Source organism: Mustela putorius, unplaced genomic scaffold (genome assembly GCF_011764305.1).
Source record: "Mustela putorius furo isolate JIRA1106 unplaced genomic scaffold, ASM1176430v1.1 tig00003962_pilon_pilon_pilon, whole genome shotgun sequence".
In the NCBI taxonomy this organism is placed as follows: Eukaryota; Metazoa; Chordata; class Mammalia; order Carnivora; family Mustelidae; genus Mustela; species Mustela putorius.
The window spans coordinates 19,478,964-19,506,875 of NW_025422106.1; the positions used below are offsets into that span (position 1 = coordinate 19,478,964).

The window sequence follows — 27,912 nt, forward strand, 5'->3', positions numbered from 1 at the left end:
TGTGAAGGATGCCTGGACATTGACATTGCTTGTCTGCGACTCTCAGCAATCCTGGGGTGAAAGGTATTCAATCTATGATGCATGACTCATAATCTATGCACTGTGAATTGAGAGACTCTAGCATTTTCTAGACACTGAACTATTATTCTCCAAGGATTCTCATTTCTCATTTTAACAATAAGCCTATGAAGAAGACACCAGTTACTAGTGGTGGAGGTGGAAATGACAGGGTCAGGATTCAAATCCAGGACTTCAGACCCCAAAGCCCATGTTCTCCCCAAGTTTATTATTTTATTTATTTTTTTTTAAGATTTTATTTATTTGACAGAGAGAGATCACAAGTAGAGAGAGAGAGAGGAGGAAGCAGGCTCCCTGCCTAGCAGAGAGCCCGATGCGGGACTCGATCCCAGGACCCTGAGATCATGACCTGAGCTGAAGGCTCAGAGGCTTAACCCACTGAGTCACCCAGGCAGCCCTCTCCCCAAGTTTAAATTAACGTTGGCCTCCAGGACTGGTCGGATATGCCGCGACCTGCCTGTTCCCCAAACCAGAGCTCAGAGAACACTCCACAATGCCTCCTTAATCCCAGCCAGGTCAGCTGTCCTTCCCGGGCTGGGGACCTCTGGCAGACTCAGCATTCCCAAGGCATCTACCTTAAGGAGAAGATGCAGAGAGAAAACAGAACCGTGACAGAAACCAAACGACAGCACAGTTCCTGGCAAAGACTCCTGTCTTGTCTGTCACCATAGCAGAAATGCGGAGACAGAAAGCCAGGGGGGCCTCAGCGCCTGCAGAGGTGACAAGTTGACAGTGCTGGCTAGCAAGAAGGGCTGCTGGTGGAGGGTGCAGGGAAGGGAGGGTAGACAATGCAGGGTCTTTCTTCCTATTTCTGGGGCATTTAAGGGGAAGGCTGGGGGATAAGGGGAGAAGGACCCAAGAGTTACCAAAGGTACCGTTGGTGTGATCCCTGACCAGCAGTGTCGCCAACATCCTGGTTGCTGGTAGGAAATGCAGAATCAGGTCAAGCCCAGACCTCCTGAGTTAGAGGCTGCATTTTGTGAAGCCCCCAAGTGATTCCTACTAGCAGTAGAGACAGCAACCGGTCGCCTCCCTTTCAACTCCCGTCTAAGCCCCAGTGAAGACACATCCTGGGGTGGGTGGTGGGGGGGAAGAGGGGAGCACAGACAAGACACACACAGACAATGAAGCCTGTGGCAAACAGTGGTGCACGCTCTGAAGGAAATGAACGGGATGTTAGGACAGTGATGGGGACAGGGGTATGGAGGGACCTCCCTGAGATGACCAGTCAGGGAAGGCTTCCCTGAGGAGGTGATGTTTTTGCTGCAACTTACAGGATGGGAGGGCAGCTGTACCAAGACTTGAGGGTCGAAGATCCTGGGTAGAAGGAACAGCAAGACAAAGGTAGAAAGAGTCGGGCTTAGGGTGTTTGAGAACAAAAAACAGCCAGCGTGGCTGGAACAGCAAGGATCAAGGGAAGTGTGGGAGGGACGAAGCGAAAGATCTGGGCAGCGGTGACAGCTGTTGGCCACAGGGAATGTCAGGATTTGGGATTTTATGCTAAGATGACAGGTGGTGAGAAATTAACCAGTCCTTGGACGGAGCAGCCAGGTGGACGGCGGTGCCATTTCCCGCTGGGGGAGCCTTTCCGAGGGTTGACAGGAGAGGACGGGGAAGACAAAGCGTTCAGCGTCAGACGCGGCCACATCCAGGAGTCTGGATCCAAAGGCCAACTCGATGGGGAGACACTGTCAGAAGCCCATGGGAAACAGCGCACTTAGAGCTCCAGGACCTGATGTGGATGTAGACAAGCTAGGGCAGAGGAGCGAGGACTCAGACCTGAGGCCCACCCCCACCTCTGTGGAGCCACGGGGACGTGAAACCAGCCAGGGTCAGTGAGGAGGAGCAGCCTGAAGGGGAGGAGGGAAACCAGTGGAATGGAGGGAAGGATAGGTCTTGAGAAGTGGGGAGGTCAGCCGTGCCACGTTGGCTGGCTGAGACTTCCAGTAAAATCAGCATGAGACCTGACTGTTGGATTTGGCCAGACAGAAGTCCCTGGTGACCCTGAAAGGAAGAGCCAAGACAGGGCTGGGAGGGACAGGAGAAAAAGCGAGATGAGAAAGTGGGTTCACAGAGGGCCTTTGAGGGAAGGAACATAGAGTCAGGTGGGGCTCTGCCCCCCCCCACCCCGCTTCGCCCTCCGTGGGCATTATTTATTACATCAGCTGCATGCGAGTGGAAATAATCTGGGAGGGGGCGCAGCCCTCGCGCTGCAGGCATGGGGGCTTGTCCTGGAGCGGGCGAGAGGTCCTGGGACCCAGGGCTCAGGCACAGATGTGGCCTTTGTCAGAGCAGGGTCATGTCATCTGCCATCCCAAGAGGGCACCATGTGTGGGTGCAGCTGGAGGCAAGTGGTGGCTTTGGGAGAGAGAAGGGAAGGAAAGGAAATTCTCTGTGTCACCTGTGTTCTCAAGGATCCCTCCTCAGAATGCCGAGCCATACTGAGAAAACTACCACCCCGGCAGGTGCCTGGGTGGCTCAGTCAGTTAAGCATCTGCCCTTGGCCCAGAGCATGCTCTCAGGGTTCTAGGATGGAGTCCCGTGTCAGGCTCCCTGCTCAGTGGGGTGTTTGCTTCTCCCTCTCCTTCTGCTCATCCCCTACTTGTGCTTGTTCTCTCTCCCTCTCTCAAATGGATAAGTAAAATCTTCAAAAAAAAAAAAAGAAGAAGAAGAAAGAAAGAAAGAAAACTTCCCACTTACTGGGGGCCCTGTTCTCTTCAGGACCCTTTAGAAACATCATTTCAAGTCATTCTCACCATACCCCGAAGTGAGGCATCCCTTCCCGGAGGTTACACAGATGGAAATGAAGAAGGCTCAGAGAAGTGAAGCGACTTGCCCAGTGACACACAGAGAAAGTGGGAATGTGGAGTTCGCATTCAGCCCGACTGACTCAAACCTCAGCTTGTCCCGGGGTTCAGAGAATCCTCAGTGACAATTAACAGTGCCTGGAGGATCTGGCCCAAAGGGGTCCTTGCAAGTTAGGGCAGCCCCCAGACAAAGGGGGGCTTGAACCAAGCTTCCTTGACGCCAGCCGTGAGAAGAGGCAAAAATCACATTATCCCGCGAAGCCCCTCCCTGGCCTCAAATTTCCCTGCTTCTCTCTGTCCTCAGCCAAGACCAGTTTTATTATTAAAATGGACATTGCTTATATTTTATTATAGTAAAGTAGCAATAAGGGACACCTGGGTGGCTCGTTAAAGCATCTGCCTTCATCCCAGGTCATTATCCCAGGATCCTGGGATCCAGCCCCAAGACAGCGGGGAGACTGCTTCCCCCTCCCCCTACTCCTCCAGCCCCCTGTTACCCCCCTCCCCCACTTCCTCATTTGCTCTCTCTCTCTCAAATAAGTAAATAAAATCTTTACAAAGAATAAAACAACAGTCATAGTAATATCCTACGTAAAGTGGCCACATGGCAGAGGAAAGTGGACATGAAGGAGCCTGTTAGAGGAGCAGGACTCAAACAAGCAACCTGCAAAGTAAAACTATTTCAGAAGTCTTCCCTCTTATCCTGGAAGTGTATGTGATGATGTACGGATCCTGATTCAGAGTTTGACAAGGTTTTCCCCGAAGATGCCCCCCGGGGCCTGGAGCATGGCTGAGACCACCCACGCACGGGAGCCTTGGGAAATGCCATGCAGTGTCCTAGGGGCTCACACCTCTTTCCCACGTTGGCTCACAGAATCCCCCGAAGGACCCAGGAGTTTCTCTCATCAGCCCCATTTTATAATTTTCTCTTCAGCCTGGCTCTCTGGGAGAAAACAATGCCCACTCTGAGGGCCTCATCTCACCGTGGGGGAAAGCAGCCCAGAGAGGATGGAGATGTGGCCGGCAGCACCAGCAGGGACCCCTGTCTCCTCACGCTGCACCCAGGGCCCAGGTTCATGGTGTACTGTGGAGACAACCATGAGGCCCACAGCTCACCTCCACAGCACGCAGGCCTGCTACCGTCTCCTGATTCTGGGGTCGGGTGCCAAGGGGCGGACGCTCTGCCCTGCAGACAAACACTTGTGCCCCATAGTGCCCCCCGATCTTCTCTACACCCCACTGGCTGGCTGCTTTACAGCTGGCAATACTGAGGCCGGTTGAGAGGGCACCAAGGATAGACACCTTAAATGCATATGGAGCGGACACCCAGTAGAACTCCCCTCCCTTCACCCCGTTTTAATTAAGATTTAAACCGCACTGCCCCACAGGGCTCGATAACCAATATGGGCAAATGCAAATTGAGTGCATTCTCTGGGACAACCGGCTTGACTTCATCAAAAATGTCAAATGTCCAAGATCCAAAAAAAGGGGGGGGGGCTATTTACGGCCATACCACCCTGAACGTGCCTGATCTCATCTGATCTCGGAAGCTACATGGGTCAGGCCCAGTGAGTACTTAGATGGGAAGAAAGGCTGTTAAACTATTCTAGATTAACAGAGACTGAAAAAAACAGAACAGCCATATGTAATGCATGATCCTGGATTACACACGAGATCAAAAAAGAAAAGCTACAAAAATATCAGGACAATTAGAATATGAAATTTATATAGATAACATATGACATCCATGTGAAATTTCCCACAGGGGAGGAAACCAGCACTGTGGTTATGTCAAGGTCATTCTTGCTCTTAGGAACAGTCAAGTATTTAAGGATGAAATGTAACAATGTCTGCAACTAACTCTTTTTTTTTTTTTTTAAGATTTTATTTATTTGGCAGAGAGAGAGAGGGAACACAAGCAGGGGGAGCAGCAAAAGAAGAAGCAGGCTCCCCATTGAGCAGGGAGCCGGACACAGGACTCGATCCTAGGACTCTGAGATCGTGACCTGCGCTGAAGGCAGAGGCTTAACCAAATGCACCACCCAAGCACTTTTGCAGCTAACTTTGAAACAGTCCAGCAATACATGAATAAAGTACATACAGTTACCCAGGAGCCGGGAGTGCAAATGTTCACAACATGGTAACAACTGGCGAAATCTAGGGAGCTGGAGAGATCAGCATTCAGTGGCACGACTCTTAACTTCTTTCCTGAAGTTGAAAAGTTTTCGAGATAAAAAGTTGGAGGAAAAGCAAATTTGCTAGGTCTTTGTTAAAGGAATCTAGTCTCTGTTCTTGTACCTTCTGCAGCAGGAGTCTGAGCTCGCAGTTTTCTCCCCAGGGCAGCCGATGAGGAAGTCTCTACTGAGATTCCTAGTTAGCCTCTGGCACATGGTAGGCTCTGGCACATGGTAGACCACCCCACCCCCCACCCTCAGCCCCGCTGACCCAGAAGGCCCTGCGGGCCCTTGCAGGCAGGGCGTCTCTCTGGAAAAACAAAGTCATGCCTCACTGGACTTCAAGAATGCTCCCTCCCCATGCCTGAGCCCCCAGGCAGCCTGATTCTGGGGAGGACAGACAGACGCCTCAGAGCAGGGCCCCGCAATCCCAAACCAGTTTCCCCAGAGGTGGCCACCTGGGAAAGGGCGGCAGGCATTTGTTGAGCTCATGTGCTGCCCCACTGTCCGCTGTCACAGTTGAAACACTCTTCCCCCCAACTCCACCTCCACACTCTGTCCTTGGGGAGGGACGTGTGGGTGTGAGCAGACCTGGAGCCGGGACGTTACAGGATCCAGGATCCGGGTTCCCGGAATTGCATGAGGAGCTTTTGAAAAGGCAACACTCTTGAGGTTCTGTGTTGACCGGTCTGAGGGGCACCTTGGGCATCCAGAATCGTAAAAACTTCCAGGAAATTATAATTTGCAGAAAAGTTTGAGATCTCCTAGTTTGGACACTCGGTCTTCAAATTTGGGCGTGCATTAGAATTACTAGGGGAGCTTGTAAGCATAGATGAGTGGAGCCCTCCCCGGGCTGATTAAATCAGGACCTCTGGCAGGTGGGTTGGACAGCCCCCTCCATGAATCCAGGGTGCAGCCAGGGTTGAGAACCACCGGCTTAGACTTGGCTGCTTCTGAGAACTAACGTGTGTGTGTGTGTGTGTGTGTGTGTGTCTTCCCATAGTTACCTGTGTCAAAAACCCACTTAACTCATTAATGAGGGAGCAGCAGGCTGGGACAGCTGCTTCAAAGGAGAACGGGAGAGATCCACAGGTGTCAATGACAGAAATAATGCTGAAACTGAGTCACAAAGTCCAATGCAAAACTGGTTCATCTCCTCCAGGGTAATAATCCAACCAAGCCCTCTCGAGAGGGGAAGGAAGTGGCCTCTCTCCCGTGTTTGCTCAGGTGCTGTGAGTCTAGGTTCTAAAGGGAAGTGGGAACTTGAGCAGCGAGGCGGGGTGAGGCAGGAGGTGGAACCCAGGAGTGTCCTGGGAAGCCAGTGCTCTGGGCGGGCGCAGGCCAGCCTTCCTAGGGCAGGGATGGCTGGAGGCAGAAGGCCGGGTACAGACCAGGGTGAGGGAACAAACAAAAGGGCCTTCAGCATCTCCTCAGCTTCTGTCCCAGCCACTTCTGCTCTAGCCAGAGTTCAGGTGTTTCCCCAAGATATGACTCAAGGATCTTTTATTTTTACAGAACCCATGGGCTTGGGATAAGCAAATTAGTCTTTCCTTTAAGAGGAGGGGGCTATTGGAACATAGGAAAAACACTGTGGCCATATTAAGCAGAAAGGATCAATCACATCGAGGGACATCTGGGTGGCTCAGTTGGTTAAGCAGCTGCCTTGGGCTCTGGTCATGATCCTGGAGTCACGGGATCGAGTCCTGCATCAGGCTCCCTGCCCAGCAAGGAGTCTGCTTGTCCCTCTGACTTCTCCCCTCTCATGTTCTCTCTCTCATTCTCTCTCAAATAAAAAAATAAAGTCTTTTTTTTTTTTAAATAAAGTCTTAAAAAAAAAAAATCACACCAACCCTCCCCCTCCCCCACCGAGCCATTGAACCCCCTTCCGCCCTCACCACATCAGCGCCAGCACGACGGCACCACCCACACTCGCACCGGCACAGCTGAATCAGAGCGCTGTTTCTCAGAACAAATATTTTTAGAATTTAAAAGTGCCATTGTCACAAGAGGTTTTAGAAACATTTGCCTCAGGATGGATGAAGTTAAGCAAGGATACCCATGGACCTTTAGGGCTTAAGCTCCCCGGGGCCGGGTCTAGAGAGAAGCCCAGGGCAGATTTCTAACAGTTGTCCTGGCAAGACGGAGGCTTGGCAAAGCTCCTTCCGAGGATGAGCAGAAGGGCCAGCTTGGGCCGGGGCTTACAGTCTGGGGGCCCAGTAAACCCCCTTTGTTTTGCCACCAGGGGACCGCTGCAGCATCACCTTGCAAAGAGCTTCCGGTTCCTGTGAGGTGAGGTGGGCACCGGAGGGAGGGTAAGGGGTAGACGGGAAGCAAGGAGAGCTGGATCCCTACCTCACTCCAGACATCAGAGTTAATTCCATGGATCAAAATTTTAAATATAAAAACCAAATACTCGGGACGCCTGGGTGGCTCAGTCGGTTAAGCGGCTGCCTTCGGCTCACTCAGGTCATGATCCCAGAGGCCTGGGATCGAGTCCCACATCGGGCTCCTTGCTCGGCAAGGGAGCCTGCTTCTCCCTCTGCCTCTGCCGGCCACTCTGTCTGCCTGAGCTCGCTCACTCTCTCTCCCTCTCTCTCTGACAAATAAATAAATAAAATCTTTAAAAAAAAAAAAAAACTCTCTCTAAAGAAAACAAAAAGAAACCAAACCAAAACAAAAAAACAAATACATGAAGTAAAAATAAAATAGAATAGGGGCTCCTGGGTGGCTCAGTTGGTAAGACATCCAACTCTTGATTTCAGCTCAGGTCATGATATCAGGGTCATGAGATCGAGCCCCAAATCAGGCTCCACGCGAAGCAGAGAGTCCGCTAGAGATTTTCTCTCTCCCTCTCCCCTGCCACCTCGCACGTGTGTGCACACACACACTCTCTCTCTCAAATAAATAAATAAATAAAATAGATAAATATTTAAAATAGAATAGTTCCACGATCTTGGGTAGGAAAGCCTTTCTAAGCATCACACAAGAAGCCAAAGCTATAATGGAAAAGACGGATGAGTTAGCTAAAAAAGAAGTGCAAATCCGTTGCCATAAACAAAGTTAAAAACAAACGACAAGCTAAAAGAATATTTGTAATGTTTATCCAAAAATGTAACATTTCTAGTTTTTACAAATCAATGAAAATGAATACATATATAGAAAGTACGGTGAAGAATGTGGGCAGGAAATTAATGAACAAAGAACTCCAATAAATGTAACCGAAGAAGTTCAATTGCATTTTATTTGTTTGTTTGTTTATTTAGCTATCATTTTTAAGTAATCTCTACACCCAATGTGGGGCTTGTACTCACAAACCTGAGATCAAAAGTCACATGCTATACCAACCGAGCCAGCCAGATGCCCCAAGTTCAAGTGTATTTTATTTTATTAAGATTTTATTTATTTATTTGACAGAGAGAGATCACAAGTAGGCAGAGAGGCAGGCAGAGAGAGAGGGAAGCAGGCTCTCTAATGAGCAGAGAGCCCGACGTGGGGCTTGATCCCAGGACCCTGAGATCATGACCCCAGCCGAAGGGAGAGGCTTAACCCACTGAGCCACCCAGGCAGCCCTCAAGTGTATTTTAATTCAACAGAGCAATCCTAATCTTTTTAGCCTCTCAAATTAGAAAGACTTGAGAAAACAGTTAACATCCTGTTTCAAGAGGGTAGTTGGACTCTGCCACAATCCTGATGGGAGGGTAAAGAAAACAACTCTTCTGGAAAGGAATTCGGCCAAAGTATTGGAAATTTTAAGATTAGTGCCCTTTTGATAAAATAGTTTCCACTCTGGGGCACCTGGGTGGCACAGTCTCTTAAGCGTCCAACTCTTGATCTTGGCTCAGGTCATGATCTTGGGGTCATGGAATCAAGCCCTGCACTGGGCTCCAGCAGCGGGAAGTCTGCCGGCAATTCTCTCTCTTTCTCCCTCTGCGCCTCCCCTGGCTCGTGGGCTCACGTGTGTGCCCCTCTCTCTCTCTCTCTCTCAAATAAATAAATAAATCTTAAAAAAAAAAAAAATAGTTTCACTTACCAGATTTTATCCCAAAGGCTGGCAGACTTTTTCTGTAGAGGGCAGATAGTAAATATTTTAGGTTTTGTGGGCCATACAGTTCTGTGGCAGCCACTAAACTCTGCCACTGTACTGTGAAAGAACCCCAGACAAGAGGTGAGCAAATGGGGATGAATGTGTTCTAATAAAACTTTATTTACAAAAACAGCCCACTAGATTGGGCCCATAGGAACTGTCGTCTGCCAACCTCAGACTTACACTAAAGCAGTGTTTGCTCCTATGGGGAACTGTTTAGCTCTGTTTAGAATGATGATGACACTGCCTTTGTTAATCCCCCCAGTTAGGTTAATATATATATATATATATATATATATGTATATACATATATATATATGTGTGTGTATATATATATATATATGTATATGCCCAATAATAAGGAACTGATAAATTTGGTTGTCTTCATGTGATGAAATCTTATGTAGCTATTTAAACTTATGCAGAAAAGTAACATAACTACTTTGTTAGATAGCATAAGATTGAGAAAGAGTATGTAAGTGAGCTATTAGAACTCATGAGGGGGTTTAGTAAGGTGGGCATGACAAGATCAACACCCAACATCGAAAGCTGTCCTACACGCTAGCCGTAGCCATTGGGGATCTGTCATGGCACAGAGTCTACAGCAGTAACAACAGCAGTAGACTCTAAAATATAGTCACCTACGTAGAAAGGTGCAGAACCTATTTGAGAAGATTGTAATAGTTTTCTGAGGGGCACAAAAGAAAGCCAGACTAAACATAGATATACTGAAAGAGAATTCCATATTACAAAGAAGCCAATTCCCTTCAGTCGATGAACACATTTCAAACAAATTCTCTAGCAGGGTTTTTAACAGATTTTGACAAAAAAGAGTGTTCTGGGCATGCCTGGGTGACTCAGCTGGTTAAGCGTCTGCCTTTGGCTCAGGTCATGATCCCAGGGTCCTGGGATGGAGTCCCATGTTGGGCTCCCTCCTCGACGGGAAGCCTCCTTCTCCCTCTCCCTATGCCTGCTTCTCTGCCTGCTTGTGATCTCCCTCTCTCTGACAAATAAATAATTAAAATCTTTTTTTAAAAGAAAAAAAGGGGGCACCTGGGTGGCTCAGTTGTTGAGCCTCTACCTTCAGCTCAGGTCATGATCCCAGGGTCCTATGATCGAGCTCCACATCGAGCTCCCTAGCCTGCAGGAGGCCTGCTTCTCCTTCTCCCACTCCCCCTGCTTGTGTTCCCTCTCTCACTGTGTCTCTCTCTGTCAAGTAAATGAATAAATAAAATCTTTAAATAAATAAATAAAACAAAAAAGGTATTCTGGAAGAGAAAATGTGTAAGCATAACAAAAATCGTTTTTAAGTGAAGAAGGTTGAAGTAGATTGTCTCTAGCAGATATCAAACTATGAAGCAATGAATGGTAGCTGAGACTGGTTTTGGCTCGGAAATAAACAGACAGACAGACTGATGGAACAGACCAGAGTCCAGAAAGAAACCATGTTGATAAGGAAATTTAGCATATGAGAAGAGGGTGAAATCCCAAGTGAGTGGGGAAAGTGGGATTATCTGACAGGAGGGGCTTAAACCACTGGCAACATTTGGAAAATAATACCAGATGAATACATCCTCAGCAAAACCAAAAATATGCCACAGGGGACCAAAGAGCTAAGAATAAGATCTTTTGTCTAAAAGTACTGGGGGGAAAAATAAACCATATAGGGGGATATGTTTATAGCCTTGAGAGAGAGAAGCATCAAATGAAAATAGCATGAAAGGATGGGTAATGATTACTTAAGAATTTTAAAATTCTATACCATAAAAGATGCCCAAAACAAGACTAAAATACAAGCAAAATACATAAAGATTAACATTCAGAATATATATAAATGTCTTATCAATCAATAAGGAAAAGACAAACCAACTAAAGGAAAATGGGCAAAGACTATGAACCGGTAACTCCCCAAAGGAGAAAGCTAAGGCTTGGTGATGGGCAGGCCCACCTGCTGTCGGGCAATACATCGGTATCACCTTTTTAGAAGAAAAATTTGGACACATCTATTAAAAAAAACAAACAAACAAACGTGCATACCCTTTGATACAGCATTTTCAGATTTCTAATCTGGAAATACTTAGAGAAACGCTCTGTGCACCATGAATAATGTTGTGTTCGATGTAGAGACAAGGTCAGTTCAAGCGAGCCCTGCCACCACAGGGTGAAAATGGTGTGGAGGCTGAGGTTAAGGCCCAAGGCCTCAAGGAAGCTCAGGGAAGGTCCTCCTCCAGGCTGGGGAGAGGGCAGACAGGCTGAGGCAGAGGGAACCAGGGGAGGCCTCCTAGAGGAGGTGTGAGTCTTAGCGATGAGTAGAAGTTAGCCCCGGGATAGGGCGTGGGAGGATATCCCAGGAGAAAGACAAAACTTGTGCAACATCTGGGAGGCAAGACAGAACTTGGCCTTTTCATAAAATAAGGAACAGCTGGGTGTCACCAATCTCGGGGTGCTGAGAGATGAGGCTGGAGAAGCAGGTGCGAGCTGAGTTTTTCCCACTGGTGATGAGGGGTCACCGAAGGGAGAGACCAAGCAGCTCCTTAGGAAGATGCTGAGGCACTGGGCTAAGGGTCTGGAGAGGAGAAGGCTCCCCAGCCTTCTCCTATAGTGAGGAGAGCTGTAGGCAGCCGTGGGAGAAGGGCAAGGGGGTGAGTGGGCATCAGGGGACTCGAGGCTAGCTGGCTGTGGGGGCATCAAGAGTGACTTCCTCGCTTGGGGACTGACTGGCTGGTGACATCATTCACGGACGTGGCAGTTTCATAACAGGAGCGGGCAGCTTGACGCGCCCCATTCATTTTATGGGGTTCCCTATTAATCAGCCCACGAGGGAGAATGACCAAGGGCCCAGGCTCTCACAGCGTCTGTGGGCTCTGCTTTCATTTCACGGCCCTGTTGAGTGGGAGGTGCTCTCCACCTGCCTACACCCTCTCCCCATCCAGACCCCTACACCCTGAGGAGAGGAGGGGGAGCTCCTGCTGTCCCATCATTGTGTCCTCCCCACAGGCTTCCCAAACCACCCCGGCATTTATTTTTGTCTCTGGTAGCACTTTGGAAGCCTGAGTGATCCAGGTTCTGGTCGGTCTCAAGCTGACCCCTAGGGGACAGATGGGACACCGCAGGGTGCCGAAGACCCAGTCTTTAGGGTTAAGACCTGCCCAGGCTGGCCCTGTCAACTCCCCCAACCTGAGGAGCTGCGAGTGGTCAGCCCAATGGAGCCCAGAGCTGCACATTCCAGAAGGCTGAGCCAGGAAGGGGATTCACTGCCATCACAGAGGCCGGGGGTCCTGCAGGAGCCCATAGGCCCTGCCGGCTGGCTTTTGACCCGTCTTCCTCCCGACCCCCCTGCTCCCCCCAGCAACCATCACTAGGGAGCCCATTGTAAGGAAGAGAGACCAGGTCCACTAAGCTGCCTGGTTGGAATGCCCCAGAACAAGGCTGCCTAGTGCATCCGGCCCCCTCTCCAGGCTCCGGCCAGCGGAGCCACCTCAAAGTAACCTACATGGATGGCATGAAGCGCTTACCCCAGAGGGGCTGCAACAAAGGGATATGAAGACACATCTGCAGGCAAGGTCCTGAGTCAGAAAACAAGGGGAACCAGGCAGGGGTGCTGAGGTTCAACTGGCATGTTCTTCCTGCTTCCTCAAACCTCCAGATTTCGTATTCTGGAAAACAGCATTGTGCCAAAAGCAAAAGCAGCATCCTGGAGCCCAAGGCTTCTGGGTCTATTTTTACCGTTTCTTCCAGAAGCATGGACGGCCACACATGGGGGCCAAGAGAGCAGCCTGGTGCTACAGGAACAGGACCTGCTCTGGCAACACTGGGCGGGGGGGCTGGCCCGCTCTACTCTGCCCTCCAGCTCCTCCCGGGCAGCCCTCTCTTTTGACAGACTTATGAAATGCCGGTATCCAAGGGTAAAGTAGAATGAGCATGGCACTCTGGTTCTAACCACTACGACACAGCACGGGGAGGAAGGGAGGCCTCATGTATTAGCTGATTAGAAAATTAGTATTTTCTCACTGATTTCCACAGGTCCCCTAGAGAGGCATGGCCAGCCCCATTTTATAGCTAAGGAAACTGAGGCCCAGAGGAGTGCCAGAGGCAGCGTGTCTGGTTTGCATACCTAGTCAGGGGCCCCAGTGGGGTATGGACCCAGCCCTGAGTGACCCCACGGCCTTCCTGCTCAGCAAGGGCCCACTTGAAAAACTGGGGATGCTCGTTATTTGTCCCACGCGGGAGGCCTTCTGCCCTGATCCTGGTCACCGTCCCATTAGTTGGGCCCAAATGCATATTCACCCCACATCCACTGGCCTGTCGAGGCAGGCGTGGGGTCTACCTCTCATCACTCGTCCTTGGGGGCCAGGCGCCTGGTCTCTGTGTGGGAGGTCCTGTCCCCATGACTTGGGACGTGGCTCTGGCCTCTGCTGCCCTTGAGCCTCGGCTTCTCCAACACTGATGAGGGAGCAGGAGGCTGGCTGAGGACAGAGCAAGAGCTGGCGCCTCGCACCCCCTCTTCACCCGCTCCCCTCCATATGTGTAGCATTCCTCCGGCACCCCTGACCGCCATAAAACGATAAATAGTTCACTTGCAGGGATCGCAATCCTGCAGAACAGGAATCTCCCTCGCTCTACAGATGTCCTAGAGACCTAAACAGGGAGGTTACCTTATCAATATCACAAATTTCCAGAGGCAAATAACTCAGCTCCTGAAGCCCTAATGTCTCCCTCCCCACCATAAACTGGAGGAGGCTGAGGTAGAAGGGAATGTAAATGATAGCAGGATCATAATACCCCACCAAGAATCTCCCAACTATCTTGATGTTAATGCCTGACCTAAAGACGACACTGATCAAGCCATAAGGGCAAGGCCTCCCCCCGGCACCTTGTAGGCCCTTCTTAACATGTGAAAACTCTGTTGAAACCTCCCATCCCCTCACCTTCCCCCAACCGCAAGGTATATAACATGCCTACCCTCACAACCCGGGGCAGCAGCTCTTCCTGCCCACGGGTCCTGTCCCCGTGCTTTAATAAACCACCATTTTGCACCAAAGATGTCTCAAGAATTCTTTCTTGGTCATCGGCTCCGGACCTCAGCCCACTGAACCTCACCTAGGTTCTAGAACTTCATCAACACCATTTTGCTGCCCAACCCCCCAGCATTGTGGTCCTCTGTGAGGACTCCCACTGATCCAGTGCCAACCCTGACCCCACCACCCAGCCAAAGTGACCTCTGGGGTCCTGGACCTCCTTCCGCTGCAGAAAATACTTATGTTTGGAGGGTCCGGACAAGACACCAACGGGAGGCAGATAAAAGGTTTTTTGAGCTGACCTGGATGGGAAATCAAGATACTCCTCCTCCAGCTCCAAGGTGTCCTGCCCAGAAGGGTGCTTGGTGACTGTCAACACGATAACCCTAACCTGTGTCCATCTGTAGGATGTAGCCATGTGTGTTTGGAAAAAGAATTCAAAGTTTTATAGTAAAAAAAAAAAAAAAAAACAACAAAAAAAAACCCATTAGGTGAGGATAAAGGAAAAAGAGCCCCGGAGACTGTGGTGTTTGTCCCACTCCTAGCACCGAGTTCCTAACGCTCTAGAAACTTCCTGAGAGATGGGAGTGTCTTTTGTCATGCATGAGGAGCCCTTCCCCAATGCACCTGAGTTCCTACTAAAGAGGTGAACCAGTGGGGCCCCTAGAGAGCTTCAGGATGGGTCTGGTCACCAGAAAGACCCACGTGTAACTAGGAGGTGGAAATGTCCAGCTCGCCCACAACCCCACCTTGGGAGGCAAGAGGGGCCGCCTATGGGGTTATCGAAGTTTGGAGGGCTCCTGGTTGGTGAGCGTGCTGGTGTGCTGGGAAGGCGGCGGGGGTGGGGAGGGCATGGGTCTCTGCACGGCCCGCCTCCATGCTTTGCCCTTCCCGTCTTTCCCAGTTAGCTGTTCCTGGGTCGTGTCCTTTATAATCAACTAATTATGGCAAACACAGTGTGCTCCTGAGTTTTGGGAGCTGTTCCAGTGAGTTCCGGAACCTGAGGGGCTTTGTGGGAATCCCCACATTTGTGCTCAGCCAGTGCAGGTGCGGAGAGCCTGGGACCCCCATCTGTGGCTGCCTTTCCAATGGGGCAGTCCTGTGGGGCTGCGTCCTTGAGCCCAGGGTCTGCCCTAACTCTGGTACTCAGCGGAAGGAACTGCTAGGCCCCTGGCTAGTGCTGGAGAACTGCCAGACTGTCTGGGGGAAAACCACTCAGGGGTCTGTTGGCTCTGTGGGTTGCAACACAGGGGAAAAGAGAAAAATTGTTGTCCCATCTGCCATGGAACTCAAGTCTGTCACTTTCCCTGCTTGGGACTCAGTTTCCCCTTAGAACCCAAGGGTGGGGAATAAAGGTGCTCTGGGAGGACCCCTGGTCCCTACCCTCTTTGCTGTGGCTTCCCAAGGGGCTTCATTGCTCAGGTTCCGAAAGCTACTTCTTGACTTTGAACTTAAACAGTCTTCCAGACACAACAAAGTAGAGCAAAGGCAGGAAGATCAGAAAGGGCAAGGTGGGCCCTCCGGAGGCTCCTCCTCCCCTTTCCTCCCCTGGGCCTCCGCCCCCTTACCTGCTCCACACAGTCTGAGATCTCCGGTGTGCAGGGCAGCGACCCTGCGCTCTCCACCGACAACACATCCTTCAGCAGTTCCTCACACCCTGTGGACAGACAGACAGCGCAGGCTCAGGGCCTCAGCAGCTCTGCTTCTGGTTCCTGGGCCTTGGGTAAGAAGGGCTGTGGGGGAGGCACAGGGCCCAAACCTCCAAGAGACCAGCTGATCTTTCCAAGGCAGAGATGGAGCACTGGGCCATGGAGGAGCTGGGCCAGGACTCCATGGGGGGACCAGAGACAGGTCCCTCCCTCCAGGCATTCTCCCACGGGGACTAACCCCAACAGAGAATGCATGAAAGAGAGAGTCCCAAATGCAGAAGGCAGGTCAGGTGCAAAGAGAATCAAGGAGGCCTTCCTGGAGGAAGGGCTATAAGGCAATACTCCTTGCCTGGCTCACAGAGGCACCAAAGGCACACATTCCCCTGAGCCTGGGGTCCTCAATGGCCCTACCACCTCCAGGACATCTAGGAGAGGGTCATCCTCAGGATGGCACTACCTGACTCGGTTACACAGGTGGCGTCCCTCCACTGTTTCTGAGCAAATGCCCCGGTATCTTTTCAGATAAAGGCAGTCAAACCTGCAAAGCGACTGGTGTAGAAACACACTGGTGTGGTTGGTGGTGGTCCTCCAGCCCGTTCTATTCGGAAGACCTTAAGGGGGCCATGTGCAGCCAGCCCCTCCCAACCTCTCAGCTCCCTTTGCATCACACCCCACTTTCAAGGACGTCATTCCTGCCTCCTTCCCACCCTCCAAGAACCCTAGCTTCCCCCACAGAGAATGGCTCATTCTGACAGGAAAACATGGCTTCCTTCCCAGGTGGCCGGAAAGCTCCGAAGAGGACCCAGCCCACCTGGCTGGCGACCTCAGCCACTTTCTCCAGACAAGCAGTTTAGTGGTAAGAGTGGCCACGAGTGACCTCTGATGCCTGGGGTTCTCTCACAACTGCCTCTGAACTGGGGAAAAGAGAGGGATGGTATATTGCTCCTTCAAGGGGGAGAGCTGGGAGGGAGGAAGGGGGCGGGGAAGCGAGGGGAGGAAACAAAGGGAAAAGAAGAGAAGATGGGTGTCTGGCTCTGCCCACGGTTTGGTCATCCGGGAGGGAGGTGACCTGGAGGAGGGTACAAGGAGGAAGGAAAGCAATCGGGAGCCTTTCTCCGTGGGACAGACGACGGGAAGGGTGGAAGTGACCGTCCCACTGGTTCAGAGACCCTCACACGGCCCCTGCATGGCTGCGGCTGCAGCAGGAGCCCCGGATCCTTCTCCTCAGCACCGCCAGGAGGAGCCCCAGCTGAAGCCCCAGTCAGGCCAGCCTCTGCAGCTGGACAGGAGCCTGAGAGACTCCCTCCCATGAAGCTCTCACCTTTCATGGCGAACACCCCTCGGCAAAAGTCCTTGAAGTTGATTCTCCCCAGGTCGTTGGGATCCAGGTATTTCACAAGTTTTTCCACCTGTGAGAGGGAAGGAGGGACAGGTGTGAGGTCCTCCCCGAGATGCTCACGGAGCTGGGGTGAGGCTGACTGGGGAGGCTGCTTGGGAGGGACACCAGAGGTCCTCTTCTAGGTCCCCACCCTGCATGCTGGGCTCAGTACCAAGCCCCAGACAGCGGTGGGCTCACTCGAGTCTGCTGAGGTCCACAGACAGCACGGGGAGCCTCCGACAGAGCTGGGCTCATGGAAAGTCAGTGCTCTGATGTTTTTTTAACCTAGTGGTTTCTGTCCTACAAAAATAGTACACGCTCATCGAGGAGACTCTGGAGAAGGGAATCAAACCCCGCTGTTTCCCACTCAGTGGTTTCTTTCCTACGAAAATAGTACACGCTCCTGTGGAAACTCCAGAAAAGAGAATGAATCAAACCCTGCTGTTTCCCACTTTCCTTTGCTTTAAAACACGTAGTTTTAACCACTTTTTTTTTTTTTTTTTGTAGTTCTGAGAGACCCTTGGTCAAATTCCCCTCTGTCTACAAGGAGGAAATAATTATGTCACATTTGTAGACATTCCTTAAGAATTTTAAATGACAAATCAAATAAGATTGAAGGCAAAACCAATTATGGTCCAGACTGTGGCTACATTGGTGGAAGTTTGTAGGGGGCGGTGCGGGGGGAAACCAAGGGCGTTTCTATCGATCGATCTGGGTGCTGGCCACACACTGAAACCCACAGAGCCTTCTGCTTGTGGCCGGTGCACTTTTCTGTTCTTTTTCAATTAAATGTTAAACAAAATTAATAAAGTTTGTAGTAAGGCTTTTTAGCCCAAAGGAGTCAGCCATGCCATTCTTGATGTTTGGAATGTTCTCTCCCACCCAGCATTTATCAGACACCTTTCCATACCGCCCCGAGGTACCACCCATATTTTTAGCGGTTGTCAGATCCACTGCCCCGTGGATAAACCCTCATTTACCTAACCACCCCGAAGAGTTGGGCAATTTCTGTTTTTCCTCTTGTTGTTATCATTGATTTGGGGGGTTTCTACAGCCGTGTGGATGACCGGTCGCCCCTCTGGCTTCTCAGATCCTTGACTTTCTCATTGCTTTCTCCCCTAGCCACCCCAGCCGTCCCAAGGACTCGCCCCTCTTCCATGACCACTCACTGAAATGGCCCACTCCCCGGCCACACCCTCCTTCCCTCCCTTTCCTGCCTGCCATGTAGTTCTTTGGCATCACCTGGACTGTTCCCTCTCATGCACATCCAATCCGTACGCAAACACCACGTCCTCAAGTCACCTTCTTTCCCACATCGTCCCTGGGATCCTGTTGGTCACCGACATCAACATCTCCCTTCCTGGTTGCTGAGGTCTCCAGATTCATCTGCCCTCTTCCACTTTTCAGCCCCTCCGACTCATTCTCCACTCCAAGTGGATCATGTCATCGCTTCCTCTGTTTAGAACCTTCCAATGACTACCCACTACCCTTAGGGTAAAATCAAAACTCGGTAATGTGGCCTACAAGACCCTATATGATCTAGCCCCTCCTGCCCCATCCCCTTCTCTTTCTGTCCCTTACTGCATTCCAGCCACACTGGCCTTTAGTCAACTCCTCAAGCAAAACAATCTTTGTTCTGCCTCAGGGCCTTTGGACACACTATATGTGATCTCAAATACTCGTCCTCTCCCCATCCCCATTCATCACCTGACCTTGATTCATCCTTCAAGTCACTGTTTGTACCTGTATTAAATATTTCTCCTGAGACAAGTCTGTCCTTGCCACTCCCATCTAATTAGGGTGCACCCTGCTATTACCCTGTCTTGTAGCACCCTATACTTTTCCTTCAAACCATTTGCTGCAATTTGTAATTATATTTGATGTGATAATTATATTAATTTGGATCTTCCCCTCTAGAAAGTAAGCTCCCTGAGGGCAAGGATTATATATCTGTTTTTTTTTCTTTTTAAGATTGTTTTAATTTATTTGAGAGAGAGCAAATGAGGGAGAGCAGGAGTGGGGGGAGGGGCAGAGGCAGAGGAAGAAGCAGACTCCCCACAGAGCAGGCACCCTGATGCTGGGGGCTCCATCCCAGGACCCTGGGATCTTGACCTGAGTTGAAGGTAGCCGCTTAGCTGATTGAGCCACCCAGGCCCCAAGGATGTCTGTTTCGATCACCACCGTGTTCATGGTAGCACCCACCATGACTGGCACATAGTAGAAGCTTTACATGTATTTGTTGAAAAACTGAATATGAATGGTTCTACAAATCCTCTAAATTTTAAAGGCTTTTGATAACAGTTGCCAAATTGTTCTCTGTAAAGATGTCTTAATTTAGTCTTCAACCAGAGCCACTGACTTCAAACTCAGGAGCTCTGGGTATGTTTTCCTAATTTTTGGCAATGGCCAATTTCTTAAGAACTATCTTTCCTAAGAAACTGGTTCCCCTTCTGCCCCCTGCCCCCACAGCCCAGCACCTGAAAGTCAGCTTCTCGATCTTTTTTCCAGAATTACCCTATAACTTAGAGGCAATTTTCCTCGCCACCCCCCCCCCCGAGCACACACGCAAGCATTCGTTCCTTCAGTGGACGCCTCCTGCATGCAGGGCACTCTGTTGGGGGCCGACCGCTGACTGCGCCCGTGGTCACACAGGCACACAGGTGCGCATGCGCGCGCTCGGTTGTACGCCTGTCGTCAGGCACCTTCCCTCTCCTCCCAGGAACCCCCAGCAATGTGTAAAGCATCACAGGGCAAGGACAAGCTCTTTCTCAGACCCCTTTGGGGCTGGGTTGCAGATGGTGGATGTTGGGGCACCGTGGAAACTAGGGTGCCGTCTGCAGGTTACTCTTCCCGTCCGTATTGTTAACACTGCCCTGGCAGATGCCCTCGCGCCCACCCTACCCACCACAGGCTCCAAAGCCCAGGCCATGCTGGGGTCTCATCCACTCGTTAAAAACCGTGTCTCCCGCATGCCCACAGGACATGTTTCCAGTGGTGGCAGCTGCAGCCAGGGTCTGAAGCCCTGGTCACCGCCAGTGGCCTGGCATGATGGGCACGTGCCCAGCTGGCTCTGGAAGGCGAGCAGCGAGCAAGAAGGGACTCTGCACAGCGTCTCTACCCCCTCCCTGAGCTTGGTGGCCCTGCACTTGTACCTTTATTCCCGCTGACCCTGCCCCTTCCATGCGGGTGTGAGTCTGGGGATGACAGGTGGGCAGAGCCTATACTCCGGCTCTCTGTGACCCCCTGAACCTGGTACCCACCGGGACCTTGGAATTCCAGGGAAGGAAGAGGGTGGCTTTCTGCCAGCTCCCACCTCAGCCAGAGCCTCCTGGGCACTGCAGCTGCCCCGGTCCTCTACCGCCAGCACAGCCCGAACGCGGCTTCTCCGAATAGCAATGCGCAGGCGCCATCTGAGGCCCGCCCTCTCCCCTACACCCAGCCAGAGTCTCACCCCCTCTACCCCTGTCATCTCGCCACCAGCACGGTACTGACTGCGTGAACACGTGCACGGTACCTCCCAGCCTCCCGGCACCCTCCCCCCTACAGTCCTCTCCAAGGTCGAGGGCTATGCCTTGATTATCTCTGAGACAGTCAAGGGTGGTATCGTCACCCAGTTGAGTGGCCCCTGTGGCGCCCCAGCCTCAGGTCCCCCGGAGGGGCAGCAGGCAGGCTGGGCGTCTGTCACCCCTTGGGGTGGGAGACACTGGTGGGGTCAGGCCGTCCAGCCCCCCACCCCCACCCCAACCTCAGGGGAGGCCTGGAGCACAGGTGCAGGGGTGTTTGGTGACAGGCAGATAAAGGAGGTCCTAAGGGCCGCTGCAAAGTCCCTGAACCAACCCCCACCCCCCACCCTGCCACAGGGCTCAGAGTGTGTGGGACAGGCCATGTGAACAGCCATGCGGCCCTTTAGAAGGCGCAGGGGACCACTGTAAGATTGCCCTAACAAAAATACCAATTATATGAATAAATACGGTCCTTGTAGGTTCGAGAAGTCCCTGAATAAACAAGAGCAGAGCTTCCGTGGAGCTTCCTAACTCCTGCTGGGTTCGTGGAGGGCTTGGCAGAATCTACAGCACCTAGTCCTCCCGACAGGATCAGTAGCTACAGTCACAGCCTCCCATTCTACAGCTGGGGAGACTGAGGCTCACAGAGGCTGGACGTTTAGACAGTCACGGCGGAGTTGACTCTTCCTTGAACCCAGGTCCTGCTGGCCCCAGAGGACCTGCTTCTGTAGTCTACTGCTTTCCCAGGGTTTCCTGCTGGGGTGTCGTCTCATTCCCCCACCCTCCACGTATTAGAGCATCTTTACCTGCTGTGGCTGGGGACCCCTCACCCTGATGGTCAAGCCTCTCAACTTTCCTGGACACCAGATGACATTTTGCCAATGCCCCCCAGGGGTGCATTCCACGGACCCTGCCCTTCATCCTACATACAGGGAAGCCAGGTCCCAGACAGGGAAGCCAGGTCCCAGACAGGAAAGCCAGGTCCCAGTCAGGGCAAGGACTTGCTCAAGATCCCACAGCAAGTACAACAAATAGGCCCCCACATGTGGTCTTCACGGTGAAGCCGCAGGCCACCCAACATGCCTCCCAACGTGCTGCACCCATCACCCATGGCTGGGCTGCCTGGGGGCCTCTGCTGGGCTCTCTTCGGGAGGAGAAGGGCATCGCAGGGCTTGTCAGGACCCTGTAGGAGCTGTGCTGTCACTGAAACACCCACGGCCGGGCTGTGGAGCCGGCTGCCAGGGAAACAGGTCGTTTCCCTGGCAGTAAAATATTGAGCTTTCCATTTTGGGGCCACTCAATGACCAGGCTTCCCCTGCTATTTCTGTTGCCTTTCTCTCTGGACTGATTCTTCCCCGCCCCCGCTCGTTCCCCCTGTGTCCCATCTCTCTGAGCACAGACCAGGCGGTGTTAAGAGCCTCCCTGCCGCCGCTGTCTGATGGATCACCAGCCAGATGCTCCCTGAGCCGGTGCCCAGCCACCCACGCCTCCCTCATTTCCAGATCTGCCAGCCACAAGGGCTCAAGCGAGCCATTTGCCTCTCAGAGACCTCAACTGCCTCATCTGAAGAAGGGAAATGAGCCCCAGTCAGCAGGTGGGTGCCTAATAGATGGCAACAATTACTGTTCCCAATCCAGCAAATGCTTGGTGACTCTCCTTTGTGTCAGGCGCATTCGGAGCCCTCTGTTCACATGAATTTATTGAATCCTCACGACCAGTTCAGAAGCAGATACTATTATTGTTCCCATTGTCCAGGTGAGAAAACTGAGTCACTCAGGGTGATGGTCCCACAGCTAGCGAGAGGCAGGGTTGGGATATGAACATAGGCAGCTTGGCTCCAAAGTTCATGGTCTTTACCAATTGTTATCATTTCTGCTAATCAAATTGCTATTATTATTATCACAAGTTTGGGGGCTTGCTCTGACCAGAGAGTGCATAAACTTGTCTTCTGCTCTGTTTTTACCTAGAAAAACTGGCAGGGGTGCAGGCAACCTTCACTTAAGGATTTGAATATTTAAAGGGAAAAGCGTTCTTTTAAATGTTGTGTTGCAAAAGTGCATCTCCAACCAGTATCCCAGATGCAGCTTGGAGACACACTCGAATTTTTAAAATTCAATGCCAAGATTAGAAACCAAGGAAGGCTTCTGGTTTCCGTTAAGATGGAGTCAGTCCCCTACACGCTCTCTCTTCCTCTGATTATAACTAAAGGTGATGGACAGAATTCATAAAGCAACTATGTGCGGACTTTGAAGAGTAAATTCTAGCAGGCAAATTGGGAGGGAAATTAAAACTTGAATTAAAAACAACAGCAAAAACCAACCAACCAAACAAACAGCTTGAAGATTAATATGGCAGTATGTTTCCTGGTTTATTTTTCCCTTGCATGTTTTCCAGCCTAGACTCGGGGAGGCCAAACCCCAGAATTGCACAGCAGGTGTGAACAGAAAAAGCTTCAGAAGAAACTCTCCCTTTTTGATGAGAGGCCAAGGAAGGGGGTCCTTTGGGGCCAGAGAGAGAAGAAGAAATGATGTTGTTTTTTTTTTTTCTTTTTTTAAAAATCCCTCTCCCAGCCCTATCCCGCCCGAGGCAAGCCCCAGTCTCAAAGGTGGGGCTCACAGCAGTACCAGCAGCGGGGCAAACACCTAAAACCCCAGGAGTAGAAAAGTCTTTCTCTATGGAATGCAAATCAAGGAAAAGGGGTCAAAGTGTGTGTGGGAAATTCCTGTTAATCACTCCTCCTTTTTTTCTTCTCACCATTTCATCCTGGAGGTAGACCAGGCATGGGAGGGCTGAAACTGTAGAGGGAGTCCTAAGCCTCAGATTTCTAACCTAAGGGCCAAGAAAGGGGACCCTGAGAGCTGGAGAAGGTGTGGCTCAGGGATAGAATCCGATAAAGTCATACTGACGAAGAGCATACATACCAAAGGCTTTGAGAACTGAGCTCCAGTGCAGACGGTGAACAGACCGACCCCAGGAGAATACACACTTGAAGTGGATCCAAATAGCATCTCAAAAGCTTTGAAAACTGAACTGCCATTGGAACAGAAGGCAGGTTGGGATCAGAGATTTCAACCGAACTGGGTTGGTTTCCTGATTTAAACAAACAAAAATCCCCCAAATCGATATGCTTTGGAGGATTTTAACAGGACTCAGAGTCTCAGCACATGCTATTCAAAACATCCAGGACACAAGACAAAATTACTTGACATGCGAAAACAAAACAAAACAGGAAAAGCCCAATAATGCACAAGGGGAAAGGCGGTCAATAAGTATCAGCCCCGAGACGACCCAGATACTATCATTAGAGGACAAAGACTACTATTTATTTATTTATTTTAAAGACTACTTTAAAAATATTGATTGATTGATTGATTGATTTGAGAGAGAGAGAACTCGTGAAGGTGGGGAGGGGCAGAGGGAGCGAGAGAATCCCAGATCTCAAGCAGACTCCACTCTGAATGCAGAGCCCTACCCAGGCCCGATCCCCCAACCCCAAGATCATGACCTGAGCTGAAATAAAGAATTGGAGGCTCAACCTACTGAGCCACCTAGGCGCCCCAGAAGACAAAGACTTTAAAGCAGTTAACCATGTTCCGTGAAGGAAAGGCGAGCACTCTTGAACAAACGGAAATATAGAAATTCTCAGCAGAAGGGTAGAAGCTCTAAAAAAGAACTCAGTGGAAATTTGATAACTGAAGTATTACAAATTCACTGGATGGGATCGATCGCAGAATGGAGATGATGGAAAAAAAAAAAAGGTTAGTGACCTTGAAGATGGAATGATAGAAATGAAATGATCTAATCTGAACAAGGAAAGTGACCAAAGATTAAGAGAAACACTGCACAAAAGATCCGACTCGCTAAGAAGACACAGCAATCTGGGGCGCCTGGGCTCGAGACCCAATTTGGGCTCCCTGCTTGGCGGGAAGCCCGCTTCTCCCTCTCCCACTCCCCCTGCTTGTGTTCCCTCTCTTGCTGTGTCTCTCCCTGTCAAATAAATAAAATCTTTAAAAACAAACACAAAAAGAAGATACAACCATCTTAAAGGTGGGCACACCTAACAGCAGACTTAAAAACACATGAAGCAAAAGCCGATAGAACAGAAAAGGGAAACAGACAAATGGACAATTATCACTGGAGACCTTCACACTTTTCTTCAGTGATTGATAGAACTGGTTAGATGGGAAAACAACAAGAGTATGAAAAGACTTGGACAGCACCGTTAATCAACTTAACCTATAAACTGACATTTATAGAATTCACACTCAGTAATAGAAGAACACACATTCTTTCATGTGTGCACAGAACATTCACCAAGATGGATTATATCCCAGGACAGATTATACCCCTTCAACGAAACTGAACAAATTTAAAAGAACTGGAATCATACAAAGTATGTGTTCTGGCCATAATGGAATTAAACTAAAAATCAGTAACAGAAAGACATCTGAAAACTTCCCGAATGCTTGGAAATTCAACGACATGTTGAATAATCCACAAGTCAAAGAGGAAGTCTCAAAGGAAATTAAAAATATTTGAAACCAAATGAAATAGAAAGACAACATGAAATTCAAACGCAAAGTAAGAAGAAGGAAAGCAATTATGAAGAGCGGAAATTTAAAAATTGAAAACAGAAAAACAGCAGAGAAAAATCAGTGAAACCAAAATCTGGCTCTTTGGAAAGATTAAATTGATCTCTCTCTAGCCAAACGGATCAAAAGAAATTTTTAAAAAAAGGATAAAAGATACAAGCCACAAATATCAGAAATGAAAGCAGGTATTGTTAGTCCTCCAGCATTAAAAGGTTAATATATATGGAGGATTTTTAGGGCAGTGAAAATACTGTGTATGATACTATAATGAGGGACATATGTCTGTATATTCGTGCAAGCCCACAGAATGTCCAACACCAAGAGTGAAGCTTAAGGTAAAACTATGGCCACTGGCTGATTAGGATGTATCAATGTAGGTTTATTCTTGGTTTAAAAAACAAAAAACAAGCACTATTCTAGTGAGTGAACTTGGGGACAGGGGAAGCTACACATGTGTGGGGGCAGGGAGTATATCAGAAATCCTGTGCTTCCTTCACAGTTCTGCTTTAAATTTAAAGCTGCTTTAAAAGGAGGTCTTTTGGGGCGCCTGCATGGCTCAGTGGGTTAAAGCCTCTGCCTTCAGCTCAGGTCAGATCCCAGGGTCCTTGGATGGAGCCCTGGATCAGGCTCTCTGCTCAGTGGGGAGCCTGCTTCCTCCCCCACTCTCTGCCTGTCTCTCTGCCTACTTGTGATCTCTGTCTGACAAGCAAATAAATAAAATCTTTAAAAAAATAAATAAAAGGAGGTCTTTTCAGGATGCCTGGGTGGCTCAGTCCGGTAAGCATCTGCCTTTGGCTCAGGTCATGATCTTAAGGTCCTGGGATTGAGCCATGCATTGGGCTCCCTGCTCAGCAGGGAGCCTGCTTCTCCCTCTGCTTGCTGTTCCTCCTGCTTGTGCGTGCTCTCTCTTTCTCTCGGACAAATAAATAAACAAATCTTTAAAAAAAAGTTATTCATAAAAGGTTACTAAGGGATCCCTACAAGCATCACTGTACATGTTATTTCTACAACTCTGATGAAATGGCTCAATGCTTTGAAAGATATAAGCTATGAAAATTCACATAAGACAAATGAAATTATCTGAATAATGCCATCACAACCAAATAAATTAATTTCCTAAACAGTTCCAAAAAAGAAAATAATTTCACCAAACATTTAAGAACAATAGTCATAAATTCTACACACTCTCTTCCAAAAAACAGAAGAGGGGGGAGCACTTCTCGTTTAATGAGGGCAGCATCACCCTGGTCCTAAAGGCAGGCAAAAGCAGGACAGTTTTCTCCCCACCTTCCGAAAGTAGAGCATTCCTGTGATAAGCTGAAGTGCAGTGAAAAAGCAGCAATTACTGTTAATTTATACCGAAAAATTTTTGAGCATTCACAGACCTAAAAAAAAAAAACCCTCTCTTTGACTTTCCTGACACCTTGGGATGCATCTTGCTAAAAAATGCACAAGTAAATCAAGATACAGAATAGGTGCCCAAAGACACAGTTCAAAGCCTGGCAGCTGGGGCTGAGACGCTGAGTATGATTCCTAAGAATGGAGCTCGGCAGGGGGTGGGGGGGGTACTCTTGCAGTCCGGGGTGCACACCGCCTCGGGAACTGTTCCCTGCAACACGAACTGAACAGGATTTTCACTTTTTGCCTTTTCTCTCTCTCTTTTTAAAGATTTATTTATTTGAGAGAGAGAGTGCATGTGAGCATGGGGAGGGGCAGAGGGAGAAGGAGAGAGAGAGAATCTCAGACAGACTCCCTGCTGAGCCTGGAGGCTGCCAGGGGCTCCATCCCAGGACCCTGAGATCATGACCTGAACTGAAACCAAGAGTCGGACACCCAACCGACTGAGCCACCCAGGTGCCCCCAAAACTGTAGTAGTCAAAAGAATATGGTACTGTCACAAAAAGACCCACAGATCAATGGAACAGAATAGAGAGCCCAGGGGCGCCTGGGTGGCTCAGTCAGTCAGGTGTCTGTCTTCAGCTTGGGTCATGATCCCAGGGTCCTGGGATGGAGCCCGCATCAGGCTCCCTGCTCTGCCAGAAGCCTGCTTCTCCCTCTCTCACTCTCTCCCTGCTTGTATTCCCTCTCTCACTCTCTCTCTCTCTCTGTCAAATGCACAAACAAATAAATAATCTTAAAAAAAAAAAAAAAGGAATAGAAAAAGAATAGAGAGCCCAGAAATAAACCCATGCTTATATGGATAATTAATCCATGACAAAAGAGAGCTTCTTCAATGCATGTCGGGAAAACTGGACAGCCATATGCAAAATAATGAAACTGAACCACCTCCTTACACCATGCACAAAAATAAACTTCAAATGGAGTAAATACCTAAATGTGAGACCTGACACCACAAAACTCCTAAGGGAAAACACAGGCAGTAATCGCTCTGACATCAGCCTTAGCAATGTTTTTGTAAATGTATTTCCTGAGGCAAAGGAAACAAAAGCAAAAATTAACTTGGGGCCACATCAAAATAAGAAGGTTCTGTACAGCAAAGGAAACCATCAACAAAATGAAAAGGCAACCTACTGGATGGGAGAAGGTATTCATAAGTGATATATCTGATAAGGGGTCACTATCCAAAATATCTGAAGAACGCATGGAAGGCAACACCCCAAAACCATAT

General features: G+C 49.8%; 1 protein-coding gene across 3 annotated transcripts in view; it reads right to left on the bottom strand.

Annotated features, from left to right (window-relative positions):
- RAB11FIP4 (RAB11 family interacting protein 4) overlaps positions 1-27,912 on the bottom strand; it is a 117,238-nt gene that overhangs the window by 63,786 nt on the left and 25,540 nt on the right. Inside the window, exons 2-3 of one of the 3 annotated variants that reach the window (XM_045070392.1) lie at positions 17,132-17,219; positions 15,730-15,818 (exon numbers count right to left, since the gene is read on the bottom strand). In XM_045070392.1, the coding sequence (XP_044926327.1) occupies positions 15,730-15,818; positions 17,132-17,219 (177 nt within the window). Of the gene's footprint in view, positions 1-4,986; positions 5,094-5,183; positions 5,267-15,729; positions 15,819-17,131; positions 17,220-27,912 lie in introns of those variants that run through there. The other 2 variants (XM_013053559.2, XM_013053560.2) reach the window with 2 other exon arrangements.